Consider the following 15,758-nt stretch of genomic DNA (forward strand, 5'->3'; position numbering starts at 1 on the left):
CTTATTGATAAAATGATAAAAATGCATTGATATGAATATCTTAATGATATAAAAGATACGTAAATATTTGTAAGTTTTTTAGCTAAAAAATACGTAGCGATTTGTACGTTTTAAACGTTGAAATACGTCTAAATTGTACGTTTTAGCATTAATAAAAACGTACAAAAGTGTACGTTTTGTGCTTGTAAATGTTATGTATTAATACGTATAAACATGAGACCAGGCTACATATTCAGTGTCCCTTTAAGGCAAGTTGATGATGCCCCCGGACAGCTATTTTCAATGTGGGTAATGGGCATACAAGTACAGCTACTATCTCCCTGAATGGAGAAAGCTCAAAAAACTGAAATAACATCTCACAACAATGGTACTATAAATTTTACTTCTTTAGCTCAAATCACACAGTTTATCTGGCTGTATCAGGTATTGTGCATGCTAGAGTAAACAAACACTCTCTAAAAAAAAAAAAATTTGGCTTTTTTTAACTAAAAGTTGCAACTTTCAATCCCTATACTGTAGCAGCTAAATTTATATGTGTAGCCCATTTCCATCCCTTTATACCATCTCTGTGGACATATAAACACTTCGAAAGACCTTGAGAGTCACAAAACTTAACTGTCATTATGGTTAAGCTCCAACATGTTCACTACTTCCGTCTAGGGTATTTCATAAAGGAAACGTCGCTCGAGTAACATTTATACAAATGAATTGTAATGGTTCTTGAGGCAAACTACTTTTGAATATTTAAATGAGTGAGGGATTTGAGTGTTGTGGTAGAGGGAAAGATTTTCAGTGAATATCAGCTTAAAGGGACAGTTCACCCCAAAATGAAAATGTTATCATTTACTCACCCTCATGTATGAACTGTATGCCTTTTTTTATTACAAAAATGTCTTACTTGATCCATACATGAAACAATTTTATTAGTGCGCTGTAATCCAAATCTTCCGAATCCATACGACTGTGAGGAATAGACCCATATCCAAGCCTTTTTTCGGCGATCTTCTTCTCCATCCCGAGCAGCGAGTCCAGTGACCGTGAGCAGCAAAGCCCCAAGCCCGCGCTGACTGACGCGCTCTTTACAAATTCAAATGTTTTTACGGCAGGATAATCGAACGCTCATTGGCTCACGCCTGCATTCGTCACAGATTGCGACATGCCGTGTTTCTGGTGAGGGGTGTTTGAAAGACGCGCGCGCGCCAGAGGGATGGGCGATACTTCTTATTTTCTTTTCGATCCGATACCGATATTTTCAAGCCAAGTATCGTCGATATCGATACCGATACCTATAAACTAAACTGATCTTTAAATTAAAAAATATATATAATCAGTAATTATACTTACTTAATATTAGATTTTAAAGCCACATTTTTTTAACATTTCATAGGCCTATTTTCTATTTTAGCCCTTTACTGGGGCAGTAACCTCACAGGTGCAACTATACCCCTAAAAGGGAACATATTAGTACCATACAAATATGCATGCTTTAAAGGGGTCATCGGATGCTCATTTTGCACAAGTTGATATGATTCTTTAGGGTCTTAATTAAAAGTCTATAACATACTTTGGTTAAAATGTCTCAATGTTAGTGTAAAAAACACCTTTTTAAACCTGTCAAAATCAGCTCTGTTTTTATCAAGCCATTATAGTCCATGTTGCTTTAAATGTTAATGAGCTCTGCTGGCCCCGCCCCTCTCTTCCGAGCTGCTCTCAGAGAGACTGTTTACTTTAGCCGCATTCATCGTGAAACTTGCTAATTAGCGCATTATTAGGAAAGGTGATTTGCAAAGATTCATAAAAAACCCTACTCACTTTTTCTGTAGATGAGGCTGGAACACGAATGATTCGAGCGAACATAGATGCATTTAGGCTGATCGGGAGTGGCGCATTCACTTCAAAGCGAAAGTAACGTTAATCCTCTGCATTTTCAGCAGCTCAGATGTCGGGAGTAAATGACGATTGCTATATTCATTATTACAGCCTGTACAGAACTACGTCATTCTGACAGAAATCTCAGAACAGCCTGGTTTGAGGAAGGGGATTTTAAAATAAGCATTTAAAAAAAAACACTGGATGGATTTTTATAATTATAGGATGGATGTGTACACACACTTCCAACATAACATACATTTATGTTCAAACATAATACATTTTGCATCCGATGACCCCTTTAAGGGTAGATAAGTTACAAAGGTGCATCTTGAAAAATAAAAATGGTGTTACATAAGTAGCCTACTAAAATGTATTATTATTATTATTGTTATTATTATTATTATTACCATGGTAAACTGTGGTTACTGTAATAAAACCATGGTTAATTTTTGTAAAAGGCTGCCAGGCTGTTGTACCCCTAAAGGTGAAACTTTAGCATATTTTTTTCTGACAGATTAATTAACAGCAATTACAGAACAGAACACGATCCATTTGAACTTTTAACAACCAGTTTAAATACATTTACTTGCACTGCACTTATTTGAAAAACAAAACAAAACAGTAAAAGTAGCAATATTGTGAAATATAACAATTAAAAATTACTATTTTCTATTTTAATATATTTTAAAATGTAATTTAACATGCATCTGTGATCAAAGCTGAATTTTCAGCATCATTACTCCAGTCTTCAGTGTCACATGATCCTTCAGAAATCATTCTAATATCAATTGCTGCTCAAGAAAACATTTATTATTATTGCTGCTTTATATTTTTGTGGAAACCGTCATGCATTTTTCAGAATAAATTGTATATATAGTAACAATGTTTTGTAATGTAATAATGTGGCAATGGTTTCTATAGATCTACTTGTGCTTCTGATGCTTTTGGGAAACGCAGCCCTATTTGAACAAGCACTGTGAGCCATGCGTCAGCAGCGAACTCTGTCTGTGATGGATTGGTTCTTTTGTCTTTCAGCATTTGCGTGTGTTCCGATGAGCAGGAGAAATGTCAATTCCAACACAATTATTCGCTAATATAGTCTATTTTTCCACTTAGAAGCTTATTTTATGCACTGAATTTCTTGATAAATAAATAAAATTTATGGTTAAAAAAATGCACTTTAGAATCAATATTTTTATGTGAGGATCGATCCTTTCGATACAACATCAGTATCGAAAGTATCGATACTTAAGGATCGATCCGCCCATCCCTAATAAATTCATTTTTTAGGTGAACTATCCCTTTAATGTCACATTGGAGTGCTCACACAGTAGTGCTGCTCTCTTATTAAGCTGCTGAGTTTAGGGCAAAGTGTGTCAAATTGAAAAATTTCACTATTCCGTAATTATCAACAGATACTTAGGGCTGTTATATCCTTTGACTGCGAACAAAATCGTTCCTAATAAAAGAGAATAGGGGGAGGAGAAAAACTGCGGGAGGACTAATTCTCTTCTCTCTCGCAGCATTTGAAAGCTCGCCTAAGTGTTCCAGTCACCTTGACTTTGCAGCCACAGGCCTGGAGATGCTGTTGCTTATCCCGCCTAACCCCGGCCTGTCAATTAGGTGTTTAAAAATTAATCTCTTTAACTGGAAATACCCTGCCAGCTTTCTTCCATCTGTAAATGGAGTGTTATTAATTCAAGCTGCGCAAAGCCAGTGTTATGAATAATGTTATCAAAACAGATTTCCACACGTTTAACACATCACCCGCTTTTAAAAATCCTAAGTATTTTTTTTATAGCTGTGAACCAGACGCAAATGGATTTGCATCCATTTTCTTCTGCTCACGAGGGCATGAGAGACAGAGAGAGAGGGCGTCAGACGGGGGGCTCCTAAGCTCTGCTTTTTAAAAAGTTTACATTTACATTTCTTTTTGTCTTTCATCTTCGGTCTCCAAAGCGGCTCAGTACATAGAGCCTGGATTAGTGCCAGAGTCAATTGTCGCCCCAAACATCCTCATTCCCTGTAGGATTGCTGCGATTCACATTAATATGTCCGCCTGTCTTCGATGGAACGCACTCCACTGTGATCAGACTGCAGACTATCTTCCATTTCTCAGTGTTCGAGTGCTTGTTCTATCAAAGCGTTTTGATTATGTCGGGTTTTTTACTCCTTGTTTGAATTTCTAATGTCATTGCGTGTAAAATGTGGAAGGCATTTACATATTGGCACCAAAACGCATTTGTTTCCGTGTAAGGACGCCAGTGTGCGCATTCTTGAAAAATGTAGAAAATTCAACCAGATGTGAGCTGAGGACAATTCCAGTTAACAAAAATAAATAAAGACGTCCACACATACTCATCTCTAGAGATGATTAGCACTAGATTGCACAGGAGGATTCCGGAGTGTGATTGTAGTAATCTAGCTTTCAGGTGTGCACCAGTAAGCATTCAGTGATCAATAAATGGAAAATCTGGCCTGATTCCTCCTGTAATGCATGCTAATAATAACACCCTCACCCTAAAAAAGCTCCTTTTTTAGGCTTTTGACTGCAACATGTTCGATTTCCAGACCCTAATGATCGTCACCCCCCACATAGACCGTAAACAAGACCCTCCACTACATACGAGTCCTGAATAGAGGATCGATCCTTTCGATACAACATCAGTATCGAAAGGATCGATACTTAAGGATCGATCCGCCTATCCCTAGGCGCCTCCTTCACGAGTTCACGGAGTGGATCGGGAAAATTATCTGGATAATATTTTCAGCGATTAACAACATACATTCTGCTCTGGATCACACAAAGCTACTGTATTCCGCCAGAGAGGACTGTGGGTGCAACACATCGTCATTTGAATTACTTTTGGTACTGCTTTTGACATTTTTGCAATAAATAAATTATTGTAATTGCATTTATCTGTCTGTCATGTTTTTCTTATACTGTACAGAAATGTTTAGGTTTATAGGTAGGAGTGGGATTAGCGACTATAAAACTATTTTAATGCTATATTGTTACTAAAATGGTTATTTTCCTGCATATTTTGGTAATTTGCGTTTTATATCTTTCTATATCCGCTATAAAATGGGTAGGTTAAGGTTTGGGGGTAGGTTAAGGGGTCTAAAAATCTAAATTGTGTATTAATAAAATTATAAAAATGCATATTCGCTGTAAAATGGGTAGGTTTAGGTTTAGGGGTAGGTTAAGGGGTCTAAAAATCTAAATCGCTTATTGATAAAATTATAAAAAATGCATTGATACGAATATCTTAATGATATAAAAGATGCGTAAATATTTTTACGTTTTTTAGCTAAAAGTAGTGATTTGTACGTTTTAAATGTTGAAATACGTCTAAATTGTATGTTTTAGCATTAATAAAAACGTACAAAAATGTAAGTTTTGTGCTTGTAAATGTTACGTATTAATACCAACGTATAAATATGAGACCAGGCTGAGCAGTCAGCTGGTTCTCATAAAGCCTGAAAATGGTCAAGCCCTTAAAGGTGCAATAGGTGATTGTCTTCAGAAACATTTTTTGTTATGCTGGTTGAAAGTCTCTCCACATCCTGATAGCAATCATTAAGTTAAGTGGTCTAAATGTATTTATCTGTATTTATATATTCTGTGGAAGGCGTAGGACCAAGACATGTTTGTCCAATCAAAACGCTCGGTCCGAGCGTTTTAATTGGCTTTCCTACCTGCCTGTCAACGTATGTATTAGCATACTTCTGCGCACCCAGTTTCCGCAGGCAGGATACGTCATCAGCGCGTTCACGCACGCTGTGCAGACAGAGCGAGAATGGCAGACAAACATCAACAACCCGATTTTCCTTCCTGGTATTGTAGTACTTTTAAAGTTTTCTCACCGGTGAATGACACATGATGTAGCCCAGCGGTTCCCAATCCCAGTCCTCGTGCCCGCTCTGCATATTTTGCATGTCTCGCTTAGTTAACACACTCGATTCAGATAACCAGCTCGTTAAAGAAGTGTGTTCCGATCGATATGACCCCTACACAGTGTTCATTGCTCCCTACTCCCTGAGCAGGGGAAATCCGTTGAAGTTTACTTCACTTCAGAACATGGGCTGGAATTGGGAACCGCTGATGTAGCCTATTGTAGTAATGTTGTCTCTGGTATTCTGGTCTGTGAGCGTATATGCGTTCAGGGGGCGTGGCTTTGGACGGCAATTGCAGGGAGGGTGGGACGTTCGCTTTCAGTGCTATCAGGCTAAAGTTAGCATTTTCCAAGATCTCCTACTGCACCTTTAAGTTTGGAAAAAAGAGATGTCGATACAGAACTAAGGTTGTTTTTTTGCAAGATGAAGTGAGAGTTTCTCTAAATTGTCAAACGTCCCCTCCTCAATAGAGCTGATCTCATTCATATGTAGATGTAATTCTTGAAGTTTTTTTTTAAATCATCAAATAACCCGTTTTCAAGGCTATGGATTTCGTTGCTTTTTAGGACAAGTTTTTAAAGGTTGTTGAGATCCTTAAAAACACCCACAAGTAATGATGTCATGTTTGTGCCAGATGTCTCAATGGTCGCGATATCAGGCAAACCCTCAAAGGCTCCAACCGCTACAGAGTGAGTTGAAGTACTGAGAAATTCAATTCCCTTTCGAAAGGGAACTCCATGCTGCGTCCTCTAGAGGGCGCTAGGGGAACGCCTTCAGCGTGACCGGTGTCTGAAGCATGAATGAAAAACGACAATGAACTTGACATTGGCAGGCGGCAGCCTATGACGTAAACAATAAAGCGAATGCGGGTATAAAAGAGCACCTGCGGAAAACGTCATCCTCTTCTTTGTCTTCAAGCCTTGTGTACGGAAGCACATGTGTTTGACTCACGAGGGATAGGATGCGCTCACTGTTTGCATTCGCGTAACTACTAGAGCAGAGGTCTGTACTCGAGTTTTTGTCAGCGTTTGCACGAGCGCGTTCGCCTCTCGAGGGAGTTGAACAAGCTTAATGCGATGCATTCGCGGTGGTTTCTGTTCTTGCCTGATTCTTGAGAGAATTTAGTGTTTGAACAGAGTGTGTTTGGCTCTCGACGGAGATTAGCCACGCTGCGAGATGTGATCGCGTTGAGAATGCCTCTATGCCTGATTCTCTTTGAGAATTGAGCGCCTCTCACCCGCGTTTCGGGTCTCGCGGCTGCTGAGGCAGTTAATCAGACCGATCACGGGGATTGTAGGCGGGGCATGGAAGGAATCTGACGAGGAGTGCTTTCTCTTTCTGAATCTCTTTCATTTTATTTTACAGAATAGGAACTGTGTATAATGTGAGATATCTACATTAGTGGTGAAGGAGGCTCCTGACTTGGTGTAATGACAAGTTTTTGAGTTGTTAGGCTCTTGTTGAGCCTCCTTTGTGCCTCCTCATCCTCTCAGCCCAGGTACGTGAATATTTAGGTTGAGCATGGTTTCTGCTCCTCTCGCCGAGAGAGTTATACTGAGCACTCTGCTCCCCAGTATTTCTATTTGCAGTTATTTCAGGGTTTTTGAGGCTCTCTGTGAGCCTCCCTGATCAGCTGTTCATGAGCCTGGTAGCCCCCCCCTCCCTTTGAGGGTCGCTATGCTGAGATCGTAGTTCCTAGTGTTTTTTCAACAGAGCTTTGTGGCTGTTTTAGGTTGTTAGGCTCTTGTGGGCCTCCTTGATAAGTCGCTCTTAGGTCGAGGTTTTGAGTACTCCCCTCACTTGAAGTCTTCGTACTGAGTACGCTGATCCATAAGGGTGGGTGGTTGCACTCCCCTTGCTTTAGAGGGTTGGTATGTTGAGTGCTTGCTCCCTAGAGCTCTGTTCGGCACTTAGGAGCATGGTCAGTACTCCTAGCTTAGTACTCCAGCTTTGAGTCGTTAGGCAGTGTACTCCGCTCCCTAGAGCTCCGCTTAGACGGTACCATTAGCATGCTCACGATTGAGCCTCACTAATGGTGTCTAGCGTTGAGTGTGGTCAGGTGTCCTCTCGTTTAGAGAGTCGTTCTGCTGAGGCCTCCGCTCACATGAGCTCCGGCTAGATTTGGAATCAAGTGTTCGGCCCTCTGTGGGGCCACCTTGGTAGACAGTCTTTATGTTGGGTAGGTCTGGCCTCTCGCTTAGAGAGTCGTTCTGCTGAGGCCTCTGCTCACCTGAGCTCCAGCTAGATTTGGAATCAAGTGTTCGGCCCTCTGTGGGGCCGCCTTGGTAGACAGGCTTTATGTTGAGGCAGTCTTTATGTTGAGTAGGTCTGGTCTCCTCTCGCTTAGGGAGTAGTTCTGCTGAGGCCTCCGCTTACCTGAGCTCCGGCTAGACTTGGAATCAAGTGTTCGGCCCTCTGTGGGGCCGCCTTGGTAGACAGGCTTTATGTTGAGGCAGTCTTTATGTTGAGTAGGTCTGGTCTCCTCTCGCTTAGGGAGTAGTTCTGCTGAGGCCTCCGCTTACCTGAGCTCCGGCTAGACTTGGAATCAAGTGTTCGGCCCTCTGTGGGGCCGCCTTGGTAGACAGTCTTTATGTTGGGTAGGTCTGGTCTCCTCTCGCTTAGAGAGTCGTTCTGCTGAGGCCTTCGCTCACCTGAGCTCCAGCTAGATTTGGAATCAAGTGTTCGGCCCTCTGTGGGGCCACCTTGGTAGACAGTCTTTATGTGGGGTAGGTCTGGCCTCCTCTCGCTTAGAGAGTCGTTCTGCTGAGGCCTCCGCTTTTGGCCTTGTTTTTTAATGGTGGAATATGGTCCAATCAGCCATTTTGCTTTTATTTCATTGGTTGGTAGTGGTCACATGAGGAGGTGTGCGTCAAATCCAGCCACCTGTTCCTGATAATATTAGATTATTTCAAGTTCACGTTTACTGTCTACTGAAAGGTCCATTGTCTAATGAAAAGACCATTATACGTGTTCCTGATAATATTAGATTATTTCAAGTTCACAGGTGTGCTGTCTAATGAAAGGTTTACTGTCTAATGAAAAGACTATTATTCGTTCTATGACATCCAGGGTTAACATAATTCAGCATATTAATTTATATATTGATTACTTTCATTTTCACATAATACTTCAATAAAATTACACAATACGCTCACCTGAGCTCCAGCTAGATTTGGAATCAAGTGTTCGGCCCTCTGTGGGGCCGCCTTGGTATACAGTCTTTATGTTGAGGCAGTCTTTATGTTGAGTAGGTCTGGTCTCCTCTCGCTTAGAGAGTCGTTCTGCTGAGGCCTCCGCTCACCTGAGCTCCAGCTAGACTTGGAATCGAGTGTTCGGCCCTTTGTTGGGGGCCGCCTTGATAAACAGCCTTTATGTTGAGGCAGTCTTTATGTTGAGTAGGTTTGGCCTCCTCTCACTTAGAGAGTCGTTCTGCTGAGGCCTCCGCTCACCCGAGCTCCAGTTAGATATGTTCGGCCCTCTGTGAGGCCGCCTTGATAAACGGTCTTTATGTTAGGTAGGTCTAGCCTCCTCTCACTTAAGAGAGTCATTCTGCTGAGGCCTCCACTCACCTGAGCTCCAGCTAGACTTGGAATCAAGTGTTCGGCCCTCTGTGGGGCCGCCTTGGTAGACAGTCTTTATGCTGAGTAGGTTTGGCCTCCTCTCGCTTAAGAGAGTCATTCTGCTGAGGCCTCCGCTCACCTGAGCTCCAGCTAGACTTGGAATCAAGTGTTCGGCCCTCTGTGGGGCCGCCTTTTCTTTTTTGAGCCTCACTAACGGCCTCTGGCGCTGAGTGTAGTCAGGTCTCCTCTCGCTTTAGAGAGTCGTTCTCCACTCGCTTGAGAGAGTCATTCTGCTGAGGCCTCCGTTCACCTGAGCTCCAGCTAGACTTGGAACCAAGTGTTCGGCCCTCTGTGGGGCCGCCTTGATAGACAGTCTTTATGCTGAGTAGGTTTGGACTATTAGGGCTGAGCGTTGTTAGGCTTCCTCTCATTAGGGGAGTCATTCTGCTGAAGCCTCCGCTCTCCAGAGCTCCGCTTAGGCAGTAATATGAGTTCGTAGGCTTTTTCTTTTTTGAGCCTCACTAACGGCGGCTGAGACCTACACTCTTAAGAGTTCCCCTACCAGGATCGAGTTTCGTTAGGCTTCCTCTCGTTTAAGAGAGTCATCCTGCTGAAGCCTCCGCTCTTTAGAACTCCGCTTAAGGAATCCAGTTTTTGGGCACTCATCCCTCAGCATGGCGGCGTGGGTAGACCATTCCCCTAGCGCCCTCTAGTGGACACAGCGTGGAGTTCCCTTTCGAAAGGGAACGTCTGAGGTTACGCTTGTAACCATGGTTCCCTGAGAACAGGGAACGAGACGCTGCATCTCATTGCCATGCCTCGGGCATTCCTGCCTGCGTCTACTTCAGACAAAGAAGTGGATGACGTTTTCCGCAATTTTCTTTATTTGAGGGTTTTTAGAAAGAACTCCTTTTGGTATCACAGGAATCTGACTGTTTACAAAGAATATTACATCGGCTTCATCTTTGAATTTTTCAGGGATTGCTGTCACAGTTTTGTCATACACGTCTTGATTTTTGCAGTCATCACCTGGTTGACATATATCTACAGTGCAGCTCCAGTGCAAGTGCACAAGTATGAAAATGAATACAAGTGCAATTTTTAAATGCATATGCCTGTTGAAGAATAAAACATTAAAAGCAAATTGAGTTCCCATGACTTTCTCATATTAATGAGACAAATGCAGGTCAGGAACATAAAAGGAAAACAACTGTTTGCTTGTTTTCAGTATTGTGGAGAAGGCATTACGAATATTTTTTTCTACCATTGTTCATGAATTATTATTCATTTATCAAATAATTTTGATTTTGTGTAAATACAATTACTTGCACTATGCAGTACGCACAAGATATAAAGACATTTATTTATTTATTTATTTATGTTTTTAATATTATTTATTAAAGTCTTTTAAATGTCAATAATTACTCTTACCTGCTTATCTCAGTTGCAGCTGAATGACCATTTAGAATGATGTTCCTAAAAGCAAATGTAAGGATGTGGAGGAATATACATAGTGCACTACTCTTATCTACATATCCCAAGTGTTTACTTTATGTATGTAAGGCATTAGAAAGGGTGTGGACAGCTTGTTTTCTGTTTGAAGAGATAAAAAATTGCAGACTCATTTTCAAAAAATGTTTTACACAGTACACATATTTAGGGATTTTTCTCAGTTCAATTAATTATCTTCTAATCTTCTTTTTTTAATTACATATTCATTTTGTGAGCAGTTAGACTGTTCATGTTTTCTTGTTTATGTCTCTGTAAATTGTGTGAAGAGTGTTTTAAAAGGTGAAATACAGATAAAGGTCCCCAAGTAGTATTTTACAAACAAAAACATTTTAAAGAACTAAATTAATAGGTGGCCTCATAAACTCATGTTGTTAATACCCGAATTAGATAAATTGAATGGAATATAGGCAAAGCAGATGTAGTTGTGTAGTAGATATAAAAACAAAATATATCACCCAAGTTGTAACACCCTGATGGTTCATGGTTTATTTTTAATATAGAAGGTCTGCTTACTATATAAAAGTGGTTTTGCTATGAGGAAAACATGTTTAACACAGAACTGCAGAAAGTGTATAACCATTGACAGTGGCAAGAAAGGAAAATACAGTACATTTCTTCATATGTGACAACATTCAAATCATATCTAATTAGCAATGATTTTCCTTTTTTAATTTCATTATACATCAACAACTAAGAAAGAAAGAAAGAAAATATCCATAACAAACCTTTGTTAAAATGAATTTGCCAAATAAAAAAAGAATGTCCTTCATAAATCCATTGAAGACTGTTAAATGAGGAATTAATAGAAATTTTAGATAACTGAGTTTGTTTTTCTTTTTCTTTGATGGTCCAAGTCTTGACTTCCTCGCTTATTCCTCCTCCATAACACACAGATAATGATACCGACAATGACAGCAGTACAGACAATGGCTAGAATGATAATGAGTTTGTCTTTGGACAGACCTTGACCAACAGCATTACCTCCACTTGTGTCCTCTATCTCCTTTGAGACTGCTGTAGAGTCTGACGTTTTGGTTGGGGAAGTGTGCAGTAAATGTCTTTCTGTAGGTTCACTGTACGCCTGTGTACTTTCTGGTGAAATATCAACCGTTGTCGCAGTTGCTGTTTGGCTGACCACGACGTCATCCTCCTTCAGCTCTCTTATATTTCTACCATTCAGGGCATTAGGAGCATAGCACATCAGAGAAGTAAGGTTCTTCACTTTCTCTGCATACTGTCCAAGCCAATCCCGAAAAGGTATTATGTTATGGTCACACCTCCAGGGATTCTGATGAACCATAATATTATCGACTATGGACAAAGAGTCTAGAAATTGTTTCGGCAAGTTTGGAAGGGAATTGTTTTGAAGCTCCAGGAGATGTAAATGGGACACACCATCCAAGAGTTTTATGGGTATGTGCTGTATTTGATTGTTCTCTATAGATATGTTAGCTAACTTTGGAAGACCTTTAAATATCCCCGCCTCAATACTGGTGAGTCGATTAGTGTGAAGAGAGATCTCCTCTAGTTCCATCAAGCCATTGAAAGCACCTGGAGAAATGTGCTGAATCCGGTTCCTACTAAGCACCAAAAGGCGAATCTCAGTTAAGTTGTTAAACGCATTCTCCTCGAGGTGGGTTAACATGTTGTCATATAGCCAGAGCTCCTGGAGGGCCATTGGACCAAAAGTCCCAGGCATTAACCTACTGAGTTGGTTCTCATACAGTGAAATATGAGTAAGGTTGGGAAGATTCAAAAAGATTGCACTGGGAAGCAATGATAACCTGTTGTTGGAGAGGTAGAGTTTTTTCAGCTTTGGCAAGTTTGAGAAGAGATTTGCTGGTAGCTGTGTGATTTTGTTGTCTTGAAGATGCAATATCTCAAGGTTTACCAGGTCATCAAAGATGCCTGCTGGTATATCTGTTAAATGATTTTGCTGCAGAAACAGGGTTTTGAGATGATTGAGTCCTTGAAAAGTACTGCTGTAAAGCTTTACGATTGCGTTTCTCTGCAACATGAGCTGTCCAAGCTTTTCTAAACCCCGAAAAGCATCTTCTGGCAGAGAGGTTAGAAGGTTTCTGCTTAGGTCTAATTTGTTCAAATCTACAAGAGGGGTTAGAAGAGATGGTTGGAGAACTTCTAGTTTGTTGTTACTCAGCGTTAGAGTTGATAATGCTTTTAGATTTTGAAACAGATCCTGTGGCAGAGAGCTTAGCATTGTCCCACTGAAACCTAAGGCAACAAGATTTCTGGTTTGGTCAAATGTATGAGGTTCCACCAGAGCTATTTTTGAATCCTTGGCTACAAACACAGTGAGGGTCTCTGCAAAAGTCTCAAAATCAGCTGGTTTTAATGATTCTATGTTGGTGTTGGAGATTAAGAGGGTTTCGGAGGTTGGTGGGATGGAGGGTGGAAATTCTTTTATTATAAAGCCTTGGCAAGTGATTTTGCTTGTCTTACACTGGCAGTTCTCTGGACACGCAGAGGCAATGGCGTTCATGGTACACATGCCAATAATTATGAACCACACCAGATCCATTGACTCCTACAAAGAAAGCAGAAACAATGTCATCATTCTCGACACAACTAAGAAGTGCCTTGTCAAATTCTGGTCTTTTTATTATTACTTTTTTTACTTGGTTACCTAATTTTCACCAAAAAATAGGACCCATGAAAACTCAAAGCCACACAAAAAGCCTAAATCTGTCATATAGAAGCGAGAGAGAGAGAAGAAAAAGTGGATGGTCGCTATTTGTGACAAAGCCTCTTGGGAAACCTTCCTGTTGTGACATAAATCATTCCTCCACCCATATGACACAAACATTCGGTTCTGTAAAAGGCCTACAGTGGTTTTATTGTAACTAACACTTAGGCTTTATTCACACTTACCCCCAACAAACACTTTTCTAAAGGTTGTTTTCTCTTCTCTCTGTATCTACACACACACACACACACATATATATATATATTTAAAAACAGATTACCACATTTGCAGTATTCGCAGCATTGGACTTCAAAATGTATTAAGAACAGAAATAATAATAATAATAATAATGATAATGATAATGATAATAATAATAAATAATCCCTTTTAAAGAAAATGCTTTTTAAAGAAATGTTTACTTGCACAGACATTTAATGGAAACAAGTATACATGCAAGCATGCAATTTTCAGTCAGGACAAAATTGAAAAGCACATGGAAAATGTTTTGTGACTTCATAATCTCTTCCAGAAAAACCAAACTACAGTCTGCGAGAGCTGGAACATTTAACTGTGTAGTCTTTCAAATAAATCCAGCTATTATTTGCTGTAATTTCTCTTTTTTTCTTATAGTTTGTCTAATTTGTTTTTGTCTCTTTATTGTCTAATTTTGTAGACTGGAGAATTTGTTATTGAATGTATTTAAAAAAAATCAGGAAAAATAGATTTTAAAATTAGGCATTTACTAGTCATTTGTTTCTGTTTTGAAAGTTTCTGTCTTAGCCAAATATGTTGTAAAGGCATGACTGACAGTTATTTTAAATGAAGTATATTCATTATTATTACGAACTAGTTTAGTTCACTATAATGTAATCTTTTTTTATACTCTTTTTAACATCAGTTTAAACTAACAGGCAGGGGTGCGTTTCCCAAAAGCAACTATGGTCGCAAGTTCCGTCGTTACCAATAGATTTCAATGGAACTAACTACCATAGTTAGCTAACCATGCTTTTGGGAAACACACCCCAGATCAAATGACTTAGTACAAAGTATCTTACCTTTGAACTAGAAGATGACTTGTCAGAGTTATCGGTGCTTTGCTCTCCCCGTTGCACACAAGCTTTTCCAGTTCTCTTTTAAACAGCTGCAATGTTTTCTTTGTCAGATTCCTTTCTGCCTCCTCATGTCTCTCTGGTTATCCTCTTTACAGTCAACCGTTGACTCCACTGCTTTGTACAAAAGCTCTCATATACTCGCCCACATTATTTGGAAATGAGTTGGTGGGGAAATGCTGGTTTGAGGCCACACCCTTGTGCTGCTCTTTAAAGGGGCAGGAAGTTTGTGGGTATTCAAGTACACAAACAGGGACCCTCCGGGTGTTTTGATGGTGTGATTTTAAAATGAATCAACTCTTGTTAGACTATTTTTTAGCTATATTTATGAAGTTTGGCACACGATATGTAGAAAATGTCTTTCTCGGGCATATCATATGTGCATGGGACCAGATTTTAGACATCTTGCTCCAGTTACAGAGCGCACTAATAAAAATAAATGAAGTCAAAGGACATATGTAACCAATTACAAAAGGTATTCAGTTCAGTTTTCAGAAGAAAGTTCTGCTGTGCCAAGGATGACAAGAAGTGACTTTATTAAAGCAACAATTATAGAAAATTATCATGATGACTTCAAAATAATTTTCCTCTGTTGCTCTATAAATGTGGGGCCCACCCTTCCTTTTATTTTGCAAGTGCTGCTTATTTTGCTGAATTGAAATTTCCTCTATCTATGGTTAATACAAAAACATATGAATCACTGTCTGTGTGTGCATGCTGTCTAATCACCCATATTTTATGCCAACAGATTGATTACATTTCTCCAGTAAAGTCAGTTTTTTTTTTTACCAGTGCTTTATACAACAGATTGTTTCAAAGCGGCTTCACAGAATTAGATATAGGAAAATAACAGAAATAATGATGCAATATTTTTGAAATATGAAATTTTGCTATAAAGCAGCTCTAACACAACATTTGTTTCATTATTCACCATCAGTCAGTTTAATGTTCCGTTCAATAACTGTGTAAAGTTCATAAATTACGAAACCAGTTCAATTCAGGAATAAGCAGCTCAACTGAAGACAGTAGTGTTGTTATTCAGCTTGAGTCAGTTCAATGTTGATTCAGTTCAGTTCATTTATGAACACATTTGATTCAGCTACA

At 39.8% G+C, this 15,758-nt stretch overlaps 1 protein-coding gene across 2 annotated transcripts; it reads right to left on the reverse strand.

The window, feature by feature from the left end:
- Positions 1-11,585: 11,585 nt before the first annotated feature.
- Positions 11,586-14,748, reverse strand: LOC107711115 (leucine-rich repeat-containing protein 15-like). 2 transcript variants are annotated; one of them, XM_016516061.1, is made up of 2 exons: positions 14,601-14,748; positions 11,586-13,386 (listed from the first exon to the last, which is right to left on the reverse strand). In XM_016516061.1, the coding sequence occupies exon 2, from the start codon at positions 13,378-13,380 to the stop codon at positions 11,653-11,655; it is 1,728 nt and encodes a 575-aa protein (XP_016371547.1). In that variant the 5' UTR covers positions 13,381-13,386; positions 14,601-14,748; the 3' UTR covers positions 11,586-11,652. The 2 variants fall into 2 exon arrangements, with proteins under 2 accessions (XP_016371547.1, XP_016371548.1); XM_016516062.1 differs by lacking the exon at positions 14,601-14,748 and adding an exon at positions 13,731-13,762.
- Between the last annotated feature and the right edge of the window lie 1,010 nt (positions 14,749-15,758).

Source organism: Sinocyclocheilus rhinocerous, unplaced genomic scaffold, assembly GCF_001515625.1.
Source record: "Sinocyclocheilus rhinocerous isolate Xijiao unplaced genomic scaffold, SAMN03320098_v1.1 scaffold85, whole genome shotgun sequence".
Lineage (NCBI taxonomy): Eukaryota > Metazoa > Chordata > Actinopteri > Cypriniformes > Cyprinidae > Sinocyclocheilus > Sinocyclocheilus rhinocerous.

Excerpts from the sequence above, each read along its gene's own strand:
- LOC107711115 (XM_016516061.1), bottom strand. The coding sequence starts at position 13,380 with ATGGATCTGGTGTGGTTCATAATTATTGGCATGTGTACCATGAACGCC.